The sequence below is a fragment of the Helianthus annuus genome, chromosome 3, assembly GCF_002127325.2.
Source record: "Helianthus annuus cultivar XRQ/B chromosome 3, HanXRQr2.0-SUNRISE, whole genome shotgun sequence".
NCBI lineage: Eukaryota > Viridiplantae > Streptophyta > Magnoliopsida > Asterales > Asteraceae > Helianthus > Helianthus annuus.
This window is the reverse complement of record NC_035435.2, coordinates 143,188,424-143,206,146: the sequence shown is the minus strand read 5'-3', so window position 1 is coordinate 143,206,146 and position 17,723 is coordinate 143,188,424. Positions and strand designations below refer to the sequence as shown.

Here is a 17,723-nt window from a genome sequence, read left to right as displayed (position 1 = left end):
TAGCAACAATCTCACAAAATCTGTTTTAAGTTTGTAGGACATGGGTCACAATTTTATAATAAAAATTACATAAATAAATATAAAATTGTAAATATACTCCCTTTACATAATTTTTGGGAAATTGTAGTACCCGTACCGTCTACAAATCCATACAAAATTAAATATGAAATACAACATATTTAAATAAATCGATTCAAATCGTTGTCTTTGACAAGAGCTTGAGAAGCGTCTTCTTGTACAATTTCTGCTACGAGAACTTGAACCGGTCCCTTTGCAATCTTCTTGGCTGCAAAATAAACAAACTGATGTTGATGGTTGTGGCTGAGGCACGTGTTCAACACGCTTCCCTTAAAACAGATTTCGCGCCTCTACTAAAGATGACGCGTCTGTTTCCCATGGTACAACAGCCGAAGCAGTATGTACTGCCGGAAATGGCCACGCGCCCGAGGTTACACCGGATAAAATTATAGTGTTAGAACTTGTGGAAAATAATAATATGAAGGTGATGAAAATGAATAGAGAAAACATATCTCTCTAAGTACCCAACACATGGGTCTTCAAGTCTTCACCACTTCTCTAAGAGTTTTTCATGCATATTTTTTTTTTCTTGTAGTTTTCTCACCATCCCCAATCAGGCACATAGCCTACCACTTTTACAATAGATGTAGGTAGTGAAGAGTTACAATTAGTTGGTGATTTATTAGAGATATAAAACTCTAATAAAGGTTCACTTAATTAGTGATTAATTAGAGACATAAAAACTCTAATAAAAGCTAATCAAGTGACATAAAAACTCTACTCAACAGTTAGTCACCAAAGAGTTACTCACCATGAAGAGTCCATTAATTATCACTAAATTAATTTCTATTCACATTATTCAAAATTTCCAACATTTTTCTATTATTTGACTCGAAATAGTAAACCCACCATGGTGTAGAGCAAATTCTAACCCTTAAGAGGGGTAAGAATTTTTTTTTTTTTTAAATTTTACTTAAGTTTTCTCTTTGCCATTATCTTACAGACTTAACACGGCTTTGAGAATGCATGGATATATATTGAGTACCAGTCAGTTGAGAAAACATAGAACCACACTTTGTTGATAAACAAACAATATATATAATGTGGCATACCAATACTATTACTCATCTTCTTCTTATCATTCTCTTTTGCATATTATCACAATCCACCACTGCCACTGATTTCAACAAATCACTAGAGGCAAAAGCTTTGCTTGCCACTAATTGGTGGGTAGGTGAAAATGCTTCAGATCACTGTAAATGGCATGGAATAGCTTGCAATGAAGCAGGAAGTGTCACTGAAATAAATTTGAACGATCATTACCTTGGGGATCGACCTGATATGGGAAACCTCGACTTCTCTTCATTTCCAAACCTTGTTGGCCTTTATATTGAAAGCTGTGGTCTTGAGGGAAGCATCCCAGTGCAGATTGGTTTGCTATCAAATCTGACATATCTTTCACTTTGGGCGAATCGGCTCACAGGTAACTTACCTGTTTCCCTCACCAATCTTACCCATTTAAAGCACCTTGATCTTTATAGCAACAATTTCAGTGGTAAGTTACCTGCCTCTTTCACCAATCTCATCCGTTTAGAATACCTTTCTCTTTCTAGTAACAAATTCAGCGGTAGCTTACCTATTTCGCTCACCAATCTCATCCATTTAAAACACCTAGATCTTAATAGTAACAATTTCAGTGGCAACTTACCTGTCTCTTTTACGAATCTTACCCATTTAGAATACCTTTCTCTTTCTAGTAACAACTTCAATGGTATGTTGCCTCTCGGTTTCACCAATCTCACCCGTTTAAACAACCTTAATCTTTCTGATAATAATTTCAGAGGCAAGTTGCCTGTGTCTTTCACCAATCTCATCCATTTGGAATATCTTGATCTTTCTGGAAACAACTTCAGCGGTGAGATACTTGATTCACTAACTAATCTCATCCATTTAGAACACCTTGGTCTTTCCTCTAACAATTTAAGCGGAAACTTACCTGTTTCCCTCGCCAATCTCACCCAATTATTATTCCTTTATCTCAGTAAAAACCAGCTTACGGGTCCAATCCCACCATCTTATGGTTCCATGGTCAATCTCAGAGTCTTAGACTTTAGCACAAATCAGCTGAATGCATCCATCCCAACAGAAATTAGTAATTTAAAATATCTAGAAACATTGAATTTGGGTGACAGCAATTTTGACGGTCCAGTTCCCTCAAATTTTGGTAATCTAAGCAAGTTGTATTTTTTAAACCTTGGCATGAATTCCATTAGTGGCCACATACCGCTAAGTATAGCAAATCTGATCAACTTACAACAACTGGACCTTAATCATAATAGTCTTGTGGGTCCGATTCATGGAAACCTGTCTAGACTTTAATACCTTGATGTTTCAGCAAACATGTTGTCCGGTAATTTGTCTTTCCAAAATCCATGTAATCTACACAATCTAGACCTCTCTATGAATCATATGACCGGACCTATCACAAGTCTTGTTGTTTGCAATCACTTAAAGTACTTGAATCTTAGTAGTAATAATTTTGTTGGAGAAGAACTTGATTATTCAGATTTCCCGGAACTGGAGTTCTTAAATCAGTCTCTAAATCAAAATTTGACGGCAATCCCCACCCGTCCTTTTGCCCATAATAGAGACATTGGCTTGTCATGCAATGCCTTGAGTGGACAATCAACATGCAAAGAGCATAAGCCAAGAAACAAGCCAGTCCATTATTTGACCATTTTTCTTCCCATCATCGTGGGACTTTGCTTCTTGCTTCTTGGTTACATGTGCTATAATAATCACAATGCTACCGAAAACAAACTCCACCCGGAAACAAGAAAACACGGAAATGTGTGCTCAATATGGAATTATGATGGAACAATTGCATATGAAGACTTCATCAATGCTACTGAGGACTTCGACCTTAAATATTGCATTGGAACTGGTGGCTATGGTAGTGTTTATGAGGCCAAACTACCTAACGGTAAAACTTTTGCTTTAAAAAAACTCCACCATTTTGAAGCCAAGCAACCAGCATTCAACCAGAGTTTCAAGAATGAAGTTCAAGTGTTAACTAACCTACGCCACAAAAACATCGTCAGGCTCTATGGTTTATGTTTGCATAACAAATGCAACTTCCTTGTATATGAATACATGGAAAAGGGAAGCCTGTTTTGCGCCTTGAGTGACAGAGAATTAGCTGTTCAAGTGGACTGGATCAAGAGAGTGAACATCATCAAAGATGTGGCCCGTGCTTTAGCGTACATGCATCATGATTGCAGCCCTCCTATTGTTCATAGAGACATATCAACCAACAACATACTTTTGAATTCAGAAATGGAAGGATTTGTTGCTGACTTTGGAGCAGCCAGATTGCTTGACCCAGATTCCTCCAACCAAACTGTAACTGTAGGAACTTTGGGATACATTGCTCCGGGTAATCATAGTGTTCTTCTATGTCTATTAGAAATAGAAATTTTTCTAACAATCCTCGGTCGTATATGATCTTGCAGAACTTGCATATAACATGATTGTGACAGAGAAATGTGACGTGTATAGCTTTGTGTCACAAACTTAGATTCAAAGGCACAGCACCACTTTATTCAAATTAACAAGCGATTACAGCAAAGCAGTCATCCAGTCATCACAGATTGACTGGTGATACAAGAGATTCAACAAGACCAAACAGAAATACTAAAAGGCTTCAATATTCCTCACGTATTTTACTTGTGAGGAAGATGAAAAAGATGAGAAACACCAAGAAGTAGTAAAGAGCTGATGATGCTCGATGATTAGAAAGCAGCCACCAACCACGTCCTTAAAAGGGGGAAACAACCCTAGCATAAACCAACAGCTGGATCTTCAAGAGAGACAGCTGGAGCCCAATGAGAAGCAGGCCAGCGACACACAAGGGGAGCGGCCCAAGGAGCAAACACAAGCCAAACCTCACACAAAAATAACAACAAGAGATATTAGAACAAACCAGCCACAAAAGATAGGAGCACATTTATACTGATGTTTCAACACCCCCCCCCCTCAGTTTAAATGTGCAAACAGGTTAAGAAGGCCAATAGACTTACACATATGAGCATGAGTTGTAGGTAAAAGCCCCTTGGTAAACAGATCAGCGAGCTGATGTTCAGTTTTGACACCGCAGGTTTTGATTTGTCCCGAAGCTATTTTTTCCCGTAAAAAGAACAAGTCAACTTCAAAGTGCTTAGTCTTGTCATGAAACACAGGGTTACCAGCAATGGATAAGGCAGCGGTGCTGTCACATTTTAGTGTAATGGGGAGAGAGACCTCAACATTTAGCTCCCTAAGAATGTTGACCAGCCACAAAACTTCACATGTCGCGCTGCACATTGCCCTGTACTCTGCTTCAGCAGACGACCGGGACACAACGCTTTGTTTTTTGCTTTTCCAAGAGACTAACGAGCCCCCAAGAAAGATGCAGAATCCAGTTACAGACCTTCTACTTTCAGTGCATTTTGCCCAGTCCGAGTCGGAATAGGCAGTTAAATGAAAAGTATCAGATTTTTTAAACATAATCCCAGTTCAAGGTGCCCCTTTAAGGTATCGTAACACCTTGAAGGCAATCTGAGTGTGAGCTTCAGTGGGTTGATGCATAAACTGAGACAGATAATGTACCGAGTAGGCTATATCTGGGCGAGTGTGAGATAAATAAATCAATTTACCAATTAGTTTTTAATATTGGGTAACATCAACTGAATTAGTTTCCTTTTTTACTAAGTGTGTTAGAACATGATTTTGATCAATAGGACAACCAATAGGTTTGCTCCCACTCATCCCATATTCATTTAGAAGGTCCATGCAGTACTTTCTTTGAGATAGACACACCCCATCCCCAGTTGTTATGACCTCAATGCCAAGAAAAAATTTTAAGAGCCCAAGGTCCTTAATTAGAAATTCAGTTTTCAAGAAGTTCTTAACTTCGGTCACTTTCCCTTCATGATTCCCTGTTATAACAATATCATCTACGTAGACAAGCAAGACAACAAAGATGTCCTTCGTGGACATTGTAAACATAGAATGGTCACACTTTGATTGAATAAATCCGAATTTAACAAGAGCCTGAACAAGTCTTTCGTTCCACATGCGTGGGGCCTGTTTGAGGCCATACAAGGATTTGTTCAGTTTGCAGACTTTGTTTTGATCTTTTACACCTATACCCTCCGGAAGAGTCATATAAACTTCTTCCTTAAGATGACCATAGAGAAAGGCATTGTTAACATCAAGTTGGTACATAGGCCAGTTATTTTGCCACACATGACAGTGACCATTTTAACCACTGGTGAGAATGTTTCCTCAAAGTCGATCCCTTCTCGTTGATTATACCCTTTGGCAACGAGTCTGGCTTTGAATCTATCAATCTCACCCGTGGATTTATATTTGACTTTAAAAACCCATTTACACCCAATGGGTTTTTTTCCACTAGGTAGGTCAACTATATCCCAGGTGTTGTTCCTGTGAAGGGCTGTGAGCTCTTCATTCATCGAATCAATCCACCTCTTGTCCTTGATGGCTTCTTTATAGGTGGATGGTTCGACGGTTTTGTTGACATTGGCAGCTAAACAGATATTTTCCCTAGGCAGGTTAGAGTAATTTACTACTTTGTCATAGCTGTATTTGGCGTTCCCAACAACAAAGTCATTAAATTTCTTAGGTGCAGACACAGATCTAGACGATCTCCTAATGGTTTGGGTACCCTCAGGAAGGTTTGATTCATCATTGGAGCTGCTCGACTCAACCCTCACAGGACCAGGTTCAGCACTAGTGGAATCATGGTTCTCACCATTAGATCCTGATGACTGCTGATCAGCAGTGTGCTCAGCCTCGTCACTGTGTTGCTGTGTCACAACAGGAGAATCAGAAATATCCTTCTCTTCATCATAGGGATTTGTATCACTTGAAGTCTCAATGCTGTCGAAAAAATTGATTTGGTTTAAATCATTTATTATGACACGATCTGGAGAGTTGTTTTTATTTTCAAATGGAAAAATGGTTTCATGGAAGCTGACATCTCTGGAAAAGATGAACTTCTTTTGATCTATACTCCAGACTTTATACCCCTTTTTATAGTTGGAATACCCCATAAAGACACATTTTTCAGCACGTTCTTCAAGTTTATCGGTGTTATCCAAAACAGTAAAAAAACAGAGACAGCCAAAGACTTTCAAGTGATCAAGAGAAGGTTTAAAGCCAAAAAGTTTTTCATAAGGGGAACTACCATGCAGCACAGAAGAGGGAAGCCTGTTAATCAAGTAGGAAGCAGTAAGCACACATTCAGACCAATATTTAAGAGGGACTTTGGACTGAAATAATAAAGCTCTTGCAACATTTAGCAGGTGTCTGTGTTTTCTTTCCACAACACCATTTTGTTGGGGAGTGTAAGTGCACGAGGTTTGATGGATGATACCGTTAGTTTTAATAAAGGCAGTCATTTGCGAGTTAATGAATTCAGACCCGTTATCACTTCTAAAAATTTTGACATTCACTTCGAATTGGGTTTTTACCAAGTTATAAAAACTTTGTATGTTTTCAAACACTTCAGATTTTGACTTCATAAGATAGACCCATACAGATCTGGTAAAGTCATCAACAATTGTAAGAAAATATTTGTACCCGTCTATGCTAGTAACCTTGTAGGGTCCCCAAACATCTAAGTGAACCAGATCCCCTACTTTAGTTGACCTGTGATCACTTAGGGGAAAGGGTACCCTGTGCTGTTTGGCCTTATGGCAGATATCGCAGGGTCTAGTGTCATTTAACTCAGTTTTAATTTGTAACACTTTTAACACTTGTTCAGCTGGGTGTCCCAGCCTTGAGTGCCAGAGCTTTACATTTTCAGTCTTACTTAAGCAAGAAAAATTAGTGCCTAAAGGATTACCACAAAAGTACAAACCCTCAGTTTGTCTACCAGTCACCAGGGTTTTCTTTGTGCAGGAATCCTGAATATAGCAAGTATGTTCATCAAATATAACTCTAAGTTTGTTGTCTTTAGCAAGCTTATACACAGAAATAAGATTCACATAGTATTCAGGCACAACAAAGACATCTTTTAAGATCACAGTGTCAGATAGCTTAAAACATCCAATTTGTGTGACTTTAGCATCTGTCCCATTAGGATGCTTTATTGTTATATTGTATTCAGAGACATCCACTAAGTTGAACATGTTTTCACTGGTCATGACCATGTGCTGGTTTGCACCAGAGTCAATGATCCAGTTCAACAGCTGAGATGGTGAGGTTGTAGAGTTGAAACAAAAGGTGTTTTTGTAACCACCTAGAGAAGAGAAGGAGTTAAAGCATTTACCTCCTACATTGGACTTATTTGAGTCTTCAGTTTTACTTTCATTCAGCAAACCTAGCAACTTAGAGAACTGATCAGCAGACAGAGAATTCAAAGAGCCAGTATCGCTCATAGAGTTGTTAACCGAAGGGCCATTACTACTATTAGTAGAATTGTTAGATTTAGACCATTGACTATTTTGATTCTGTTTTTGTCTATAATTGGTGGGATACCCATGCAATTCAAAACATTTGTCCATAGTGTGCCCAATTTTATTACAATGAGAACATTTAAGGTTAGGGTTGGGACCCTTGTTAAATCTCTTTTTGTTGTCATAAAAATTGTTTGTCTTAGCAGCAAAACCAACATTGGGAATCTTTGACCCACCATTAGATCCTCTGTGTGATTCTTCTCTAGAAATGATAGAGAAGGCAGTTTTTATGGTGGGCAGAGGATCCCTAGTTAACAGATTTGTTCTAACAGGTTGGTAAACATCATCAAGACCCATTAAGAACTGCATAAGCTTAATTAACTGACTGAACTCATTAAATTTAGCAGAAGCATTACAGGTGCAAGAAGGCAGTTGTAGCATAGCATCAAACTGTTTCCACATAGTGTTTATTTTATGGTAGTATTCAGACACACTGGAGCCATTTTGGCTAACTGAGTTAATTTTTTGATATAGGCTAAACACAACAGAACCATCAACCTTATCATAGGTGTCTTTTAAATCATCCCAAACTTCTGAGGCAAGTTTAGAGTAGACTTGACCAACATATAATTCATCAGAAACAGAGTTCAAAATCCAGGTAAGGACAATAGAATTACATCGATCCCATTGACTAGCAAGCATATCATTATCCTTAGATTTAATGCAAGTTCCATCAACAAAACCTAGTTTGTTTTTGGCCATTAAGGCAAGTTTCATAGCATTAGACCAGACCACGTAATTTTCTGTTCCTTTTAGTTTTATGCTAACAATTGTGAGCCCACTAGAATCACTAGCATGTAGGTATAGTGGGTCACTGGCATCTAGCTTGCTAATCAGGGTAACAGCAGTTTCAGTTTTATCAGGCATAGTGGCAAGATAAAGAAGCACAAAGCAGAACAGTCAACACCCAAAAACAGATAACAGAACCAAACAGAAAAACAGTCAAGAATTAACCAAAACAGTTAAGAACAAAGCCAATCACACACCGGCGAAGCCTGGACAGAGGTCCGATCAGAGGTTCATCACTCAAAGGTGCCTCCGCAGACAATGCCCAGGGAGCCACAACCTAACAGACCAACAACCAGACACAATGCAACAGAGTGAACCCTCTCTGTGTCCCAATAATCAAAACCGGTTTGCCTAATCCGGTATCAAGGATGCCTAGACACACGACGCAGTGATGCAATAAACAAAAAAGAGAGATAAGGAAAGGAACAATCTCACAGTGGGTGTTTGGCAGAGAAGGGGACCAGGACTGCAACCTTCACTTAGGGTTGCAAGTCACAGATCAAAAGACCGGTGGACACCTCCTGTTGGTTTGCCCTAATGGGACCAACAAGGATCTTCAACAGAACACAGTAACGCCGAAACTGGATTCCAGGCACCAACAGAACCAAACCCTAGATCTTAGGGTTTCACACCCACAAGATCTGTACCGTCTCCTCTGAGCAGGAAGCACTCCGGAAACAGAAAGTCAGACCACAGGATGTCGTGAAGGAAGAAACCCTAGATCGGACAAGAGAAGGATGACCTGTGCAACGAACCGCAGCGGAAGAAGAACCAGAGCCCGATCTCAACCTTGGGGCTCTGATACCATGTCACAAACTTAGATTCAAAGGCACAGCACCACTTTATTCAAATTAACAAGCGATTACAGCAAAGCAGTCATCCAGTCATCACAGATTGACTGGTGATACAAGAGATTCAACAAGACCAAACAGAAATACTAAAAGGCTTCAAGATTCCTCACGTATTTTACTTGTGAGGAAGATGAAAAAGATGAGAAACACCAAGAAGTAGTAAAGAGCTGATGATGCTCGATGATTAGAAAGCAGCCACCAACCACGTCCTTAAAAGGGGGAAACAACCCTAGCATAAACCAACAGCTGGATCTTCAAGAGAGACAGCTGGAGCCCAATGAGATGAGCCCAAGAAGAAGCAGGCCAGCGACACACAAGGGGAGCGGCCCAAGGAGCAAACACAAGCCAAACCTCACACAAAAATAACAACAAGAGATATTAGAACAAACCAGCCACAAAAGATAGGAGCACATTCATACTGATGTTTCAACACTTTGGGGTTGTGGCACTTGAGACAATTGGAGGGAAGCATCCTGGAGACCTGCTGTCATTCCTAAACTATTCGACTAGTCATGGTACAACATTGGAAAATATATTGGACAAGCGACTCCCTTATCCAACCAATACGTCGATTGAAAAGGAAATCATGCGTGTTTATAATGTAGCACTAGCATGCATTCTCACCGATCCAAAGTGTCGACCCACAATGAGAGACGTGTCTAAGAAATTATCATGTTGAGGGTACCATTTAGGCCATCTTTGAGAGTCACCCTTAGTTATACTTGTACCAGGAATGTATTTATGCATCGTACATGCTTATTGTATCTATCTCATTCCATATTCACCAAAATGTAGGTTCCAAATATATGTATATACCCTCGTAAAAAGAGTTACAGGCAGAGAAATCTTTTAAGATTTGAATTTATTTATTACTAAGATCATCCACAATACATGCGTCCTTCGGGTACCCTTGCATGAGGTGGGAGTACTCCTCCCAAGAGCTACATCGAAGGGTTTTGCATTTGGGGTCATTTCCCTTTACCCGGCATGAACGGGTGAAATGACGTGGTACACAACCCAACCGATTTTAATTATTATTTTTTTCCTTTTATTTTTCGTTTTGTTTTGATTGCATTAATGACTTGTATAAGACCATATGTAGTGGTGAGGTATGTGGTTTGTTCTTTCCTGACACGTCGTCAGGCCTTAAAATTGAGTAAAATTGAGTAGTGGATAGATATGTGAAATTAGTAGGTTTGAAATAAAAAAAAGAGATAATTGCTCGGATGGTCCCTGTGGTTTCAACTTTTTTCACGTTTAGTCCCCACCTTTTAAAAATAGCAGGTATGCTCCTTATGGTTTGTCATTTTGTTACTCGGATAGCCCCTGAGTGGATGTCAGTTAGTTTGAAAATAGCAGGTATGCTCCCTATGGTTTGTCATTTTGTTACTCGGATAGTCCCCAGAGTGAATGTTGGGGGACTATCCGAATAACAAAATGACAACCCATAGGGAGCGTACATGTTATTTTCAAAATGCAGGGACTAAACGTGAAAAAACATGAAACCACAGGGACCATCCGAGCAATTAACTCTAAAAAAAATGATTTGTCAAGACAAAGTCTAACCAATCAACATCTCTCCTTCTCTCTCTTGCACTTTGTGGTTCAAACCACGACCAAGCCCCCAAAAAGCCAAACCACATAAGAAGGGGGCGGTGTTAAGCATGTGTACTTGTACACCACACTTATCTATAAATTTAAATCATTATACACATAATAACGGGTAAACTAACAAAAATATGTAATGTTATTTTAAAACATTAATTTACAGTAGAGTAAACTTCCGTTTTGCTCCTTGTGGTTTGGTCACTTTAACGGTTTTGCTCCAAACCTTTAAAAATAGCCATTTTACTCCCTGATGTTTCGTTTTTTTGCCAGTTTGCTCCCCGCCTCTAACTCCATCCAAATTGTTTGTTTTTCCATTTTGCTCCCTGCAGGAAGCAAACTGGCAACAAAACCAAAACATCGGGGAGTAAAATGGCTATTTTTAAAGGTTTGGGGCAAAACCGTTAAAGTGACCAAACCACAAAGAGCAAAATATAAGTTTACTCTTTACAGTATTTGTATTTCTTTTATACAAATACCTTATATCATATAAATTATTTTATTAGCAAAATATTGGTTTATTATAAAATTAAGTTTTTTTAAATAATTTCAAAATCGAAGTAATTTGTTATTCCCAAAAGTAAAAACTAAATCATCACTTGGTTGAGTTGGTTCCCTTTACCGTTGATTTTTAATGCTCAAGTTGCTGCTATTATTGGGCCTAATTGCAATTGTTGTAGCCTGTAAGGCCATATTTCACACACATTTTTCAATACTGGTTTCAAGTTTCAATTGTTGAGGCCCATTTGCTATGATCGGACCCAAACCATGAATCACAAGTCTGTTCGTAGTGGGCCCAAAGAAGTTTTACTTTATCTTAATTCTCGTTGGATAAAAACCATGGTCCATGAAATATGAATAACAAGTTTGTTCGTAGTGGAAATGAGAGCAAACATTCTCAGACAAAAACTCATTAAGAAAATTACAGAAATTTTAATTGAGACTCAAGATTTCTCTCACACAAATTTCAAACGTATAGGAAATCAACGACGTTTTCTATCCAGTGAAGGTGATGAGCCTTTGCACGAGATGTTCCAACTCAAAGTGTGAATCGTTTTTGACATTATCGGAAATTTGATCAGATATGTTCTAGTTTGTTGGAACCACACTAAAGTTAACAAAGAGTTTAGATCTTGATTTTCGTATTTGAGTTTAGATCTAAATAATCATCATCTACTAAAAGTACAATGTGAGACTAGAAATTCTATATGGTAGAGTTGACTCAAAGGTAAGATTTAGCTTATGATTGAAGATTCAAAAAACCAGTCCTTCATTTTGAACTAGAAGATTGAACCTTGTAGAAGGTGATGAACCAGCAAAACAACAAACCGTTAGACTCGTCACAGAAGTGGGAGGGCCACTCTGCGACCACCCTCCGGCGTGAGAATAAATATTTGTTTAGAGAAGAACGTAGAGAAAAGTACGAATGAAGGTACTGAGAACAACGTACCTTGATTGTACTTGAAGTGGAGTATTTATACTCGTAGATTGGGATGACGTCATCCGGCCCCCTTTGTCTTATTTGATATGCGGCCTGTCATTTGGACGAAGCTCTTTTGGTGTCCTTTGGATTGGATATCTCCCTTTGTTGTTTGGTGGCTGGATGTAACGTTCGGAGTAGTTGGTGAGACTACTCCAAAACTACCATGTCCAAAACTAGAACTTGGTGAGACTTTTATTATTGAGTTGGTGACCGTCAGTCAGTCTGGGGGGTGACGTGGCACATCTTTTTACGTCACCCACATGTATCTGTATAGTTTCTCCTATAGCAAAACCCAACCATCATGTGACATGACCTTTGATTGGATTGGTGCCTTTACAGTTGTACCCCATTTTTATTTGTATGTTGTATATATATAAAGACTTATTGTTTTTACTTTTTCACTGTTTTCTTCCTCTTTCTACTTTTTTCTGCCAAAAAGGCCGTGTTCTTCTTTCTAGACTGATGATCAGAAATCCTTTAAGAAAGGTGTGTCCCTACCCCTTCTTTTCTCTTTTTCTTTAGTAGTCATGGCTGGTAAAGAGAAGATGAGGGCTTGTTTCAGTACCCTTATCCTTAGTCAGAAACAATTTGAAAAAAAAAAATTGAGGGACTATCAGATCCCTGAGTTTCCCCATCCCATCTTCCCTGCAAAGGACGGTGCCATCTATCCTTTTGAGGCTGGTATATTTGATTTTTACACCCGGGTGTGTAATTTTGCAAATTACCGTGTTCCTTTTATCAAGTTTTTAATGAAGGTTCTTCAATTTCATGGAGTACACATTTCACAAGTTAATCATTTTGGTTTGAGCCGTATAAATCATTTCGAGCTATCTTGTCAAGCTTTGGGATGGTTACCGGATCTGAACGTATTCCGGTTCTTTTATGAGTTTGGTTCGGCTGGGAATGGTACACTTTTGGCCACTGGAAGAAGGTTGAGAGTTGCACTTCTGAGGAGAAGTCTAGTATGAAGCATTGGAAGGATAACTTCTTTCTGGACGACAGGTGACTTCCTGTAGATATGGTGTGCATTTGAAGTATCACTCGGTGAATTTTGAAATATCCAAGAATTTTGATTTTGACCAGGACCTGGCTCAGGATCTTATATATAACAAAAGTCATAATCGACCGCTTCTGGATCATATTCTACTTTTGGGTCGGATAAGTAGAGTTTGGACTTAGAGCATTCACATCCAATCCATCAAATTATACATACATTCCACTAAAAGCAACTCTTATATCAATATATTTCCACTAAAAACAAATACTTTTTCTCTCTCCTTTCAATTAAATAATATTATCATTACCTTTTTCTCTCACTTCCACTCACAACCACTTTCAAAATATATTAAAAAATTATAACGGGTGAACAGTGTCCCCCTAAATATACAGATGAACAGTAACATTTTCTCTCTCCTCTACTCACAACCACTTTTTATACCCTTTATAATATAAAAACCCCTCCTCACATAATTTGATGGTTAGGATGTGAATGCTCTTAAGGGGATAGAATTTGTGTAAGACCCGGACTTAAATAAATGAGAATTAATAAAAGATTTGCATTTGTATAAAAGTAATGCAAATAAACATCCATTTAAATTTCGAGTTTGATAAAAACTTTATAACATGTCATTACAAAACTTAGAGTTTCATAAAACTTCAAAAGATTTCCAAACATTTCAACATGCTATCATAGATAGATTTGATAATCAAAAGAACAAAATGCGGAAACGTGACTTTTAGACGTGTTCGGTTTTTCATTTAGTTTGATCGTCATCCGTAAAGTCCTAGCTATCACCTATGTGTCAAAACCATCTCACATGTTAGTTATAAGATGATTAAAACGTAACTAAAATACTCATGTTCATCAAAAACGTCAAACAAAAAGAATTGAAAGAAGCTCACCGTAAGCTACGGCTTGCATGTCGTAGCCTACGGCATACATATAAAAATATGGGCAGAAGGCCCCTGCCGTAACATACGGCTGGCCACCGTAGGTTACGGCAGCCATCAGCTGCAAAATTGTTGCCATTTTTGCCATTTTCATAAAAACTTCAATATCTTTTTTGGTTATTGATCCGTTTTACACGAAACTTGTTCCTACGTATTCGTAAATCATTTGCCCACATTATTAACTAACTTATAAACCCATAACCTGGATTTATATATTTACGTATTTCGCTATCAATTCTAAATTTATATAATTAACTCTTTGGCCCGTTTGCATATTTAAGCAAACAAGCCTATGAATTTACATTCTTTTTGCCAGAACAACAATATTTTACGACTAAACACCATTACCCGGGTTATTAACTTTGCGTTACACGCATCTGTTATCCGGTTTTCGTTTACGCCTTTTTGACCCTTTCAACCTTTCAATGGCCGAACTTAATTAATCCGAATTCTTTTCAACAATTTCAAAATTTTCGATTATGACCCATTACACGAGTCCATCTACTTTTAAACCGGGTTCCCGTTACTCGGTTTACGCTTGTATTCATAATTTTACCCATCAACCAGGTTTATGCCGAAATTCATCACCTTTAAACAAACCAAACATATCATTATTCGCTATTTTGACCCGTTTGATTGTTCATGTGAAATCCATCACATTTGAACTAACCAAACCTATCATTATTCGCTATTTTGACCCGTTTGATTGTTCATGTGAAATCCATCACTTTTGAACTAACCAAACATATCATTATTCGTTATTTTGACTCGTTTGATTGTTCATGTGAAATCCATCACTTTTGAACTAATCAAACATATCATTATTCGTTATTTATCCATTCGGTTCGTTCGTTTGAAATCCATCACTTATGAATAAACCAAATTTCTCTAGTATCACTTCATTGTTCAACATATATCAATACAAAATTATTAACGAAATCCTACGAAGCATAAAGCCACGTTCCTTATAACTTTTCCTTAAAACGTGCATTCGCTTCTGTAACAACTGTCACTAAAATCAATAATTAGGACGATAATTAGTCAATAAGAAAACCCTAATTGAGACACCCAAGTAATTCTGCATTAGCCCTAAAATTTTCAGAACCATCGGAATCAGGATCAGGGCCCCTAAAACTCAAGGGGGGCAAACCCTAATTGATAGTTATCTAAAATAACTCGTTGTTTGAATCTGATTGGACCATTTTATCAACTCAGCATAGCCAGTCCCGAACCTAGGCACCCTATATTTAGACTGCTTCCCTTACGGACCGTAAGGGAAGTGGCATACGGTCCGTAAGCAGGAGCAAATTCGTGTATAAATAGCAGACATTGGCACTTGAAATTCTGTGTTTGAACGACGAAGAAATTCGTCTAAGGCACGGAGTTATACTCTGTTTACTACAATTAACACACACAATTCACGAAGTGCTGCCGCAATCAGGGTAATAACTCGATCACTATTACGATTCAACGTCCGATCGATTATAACTATCCAACGATTGTCCAAGTGCTGCTCAAATTGAGCTTCTACTTTGATTATTCGTCGTGATTTCGACTTGAATATCTGAGTGTTGTTCGAATTCGGACTATGCTCTGTTATTCGTTGTGAATCCGATTGAATTATTAAGTATTGCACTTGTTAATCATTGTGAGGGTTTGATCTCGTGAATTGACGTAACTGCTGTATTAAGTTACTAACCTATTGTGTGTGCATTATTATTAAATTAGGTTTAATCAAGGCTAATCAGTAGGCTTATACCTTGCCCGTTAAATCTGCAATGTGAGTCATTCTCTTTTTATCAACTGTTTTACAATACCTCAAATTATTTTCAAAAGTTATAATTACAGGGATTAAGTCGTGGTTATCTTGACCGCTGGTTAGTGGGGTATTGTGCACATTACTAATTTCTCACGGTTAGGCAATAAGCCCTAACGTGGGTTAGGCTAATAAGACCTAACAGTGACAAAACGTCACTAATTGGATGACTGGACCCAATAGTGGTATGACCATCGTCACACCGGTGGCAAAACCAGATATTAATTAAGATACTGCCATAGTAATCGCTCTTATGCTGTAAATTATAACTATGTGTCAATTTTTATCAAAATGAATGATTCACTCAGTATTTTCCCGCTGACAAAACCTTTTTACAACATGTTTCAGGTGACATACTGTGATTTCAGTACACGTGCTACGGAGCACCATCAAGCTTGAAATAGTGGCTCAATTAAATAAACATGTTTGTAAAATAATGAAATTATGATATTTACGGGATTTATCCTGAAATGTAAATAAATAATACTCGGGCAAAATTTTTCAAGTTTAAAACGATCCTGTTAAGACTTCCGCTGTAAAAATAAATACCACGGGATTTTCTGTCCCGCGTCTCCTGAAACGGGTCAAACCGAGTCGGGGGCCGTGACAGCTTCAGCTTGACTTCCCGAAGCTTCACCCGAGTTACCTATAGAGTGTAACCCATTTATAATTAGAACCTTGTTATCCACTTCCATGGCATGTAAACTTGCCCAACTTTCAATCATAGGTTCTTATTAACAATTCTCGTTCATTATTCATATTGGTAGTTCTTTTAGGCGTTTCGTCAAACACCTTATGGGCATAAATTTATATATTACTTAAATGGGTTCTACTAATCAACATTAAGCCATGTATTTACATCTCATGAATTCAACATCATCAAAATGTTCAATTAGTAATTAGGATTCAATGGAGTTTCTATCTGTAAAAGAGTAACCCGAGCGGGTCGGTACTTCTACGGTGATGAACGACCACACCTTGTCTTCTCCACTTCATCCTAGACCTGTAAACAAGGAGAGAGAAACGTGGGCAATTGTAGAGACTGCCGGTAGAGGAAGAATCCCCTATTTCCAGCTACAAAAGTGTTGCCCTATATCTCATGCCCTAATAAGGAGGTGAAGGCCTCCTTATATAGGAGATATGGGAAAAACCCTAACCTCAATGGGCCAAGCCCAGTTAGGGGTTGTCTCTACGAGCCCACAGCCTAGTGTAGCATAAACTACAACGCGCTGGGCTTCGCGGGTTAGTACACAATAATAATAATATATAATTACTATATAAAAGTGATAAATAACAAGAAAGTCCGATCGCTCGGGTCGAATCCAGTACCATACCTCGTCATGTCCCCCAGTCTAGTGTTGCTTCCGTGTGCAAGCGTGGGAGAAGCACTTAGACTTATTAGGAGCTCGGGAATGAAGATCACTAATTTTAGGCTTACATGTCGTCCGGGTGCGAGAAAGTCACCGGCCCTATTTGTTGTGGTTGTCGTTGGCTGTGAGTAGAGATAATGGAGAAATGAATAGTACACGATTGCTCATCGTAGAAATTGGTTGGGTAACTTGGTGCACGCTGATTGGTTATAGGTAGTTGTCATTTGTACTGGCGCATTACCATGAGCTTTTTAAGGTTGCGTGTATGCGGTCAGATCTCATGCATGAGTCTTGGAACAAGCTGAGTTTTGGCGATCAAGT

General features: G+C 38.4%; 2 protein-coding genes across 2 annotated transcripts; both read left to right on the top strand.

Moving 5' to 3' along the window:
* The first annotated feature begins 1,119 nt into the window (after nucleotides 1-1,119).
* On the top strand, nucleotides 1,120-2,397 carry LOC110932154 (LRR receptor-like serine/threonine-protein kinase FLS2). Its single transcript, XM_022175512.1, has one exon. It carries the CDS (start codon nucleotides 1,120-1,122, stop codon nucleotides 2,395-2,397), a length of 1,278 nt encoding a protein of 425 aa, XP_022031204.1.
* A 90-nt stretch (nucleotides 2,398-2,487) lies between these two features.
* On the top strand, nucleotides 2,488-3,522 carry LOC110929857 (MDIS1-interacting receptor like kinase 2-like). The gene has a single exon (XM_022173048.2). The coding sequence runs from the start codon at nucleotides 2,488-2,490 to the stop codon at nucleotides 3,520-3,522; it is 1,035 nt and encodes a 344-aa protein (XP_022028740.2).
* Nucleotides 3,523-17,723: the final 14,201 nt, after the last annotated feature.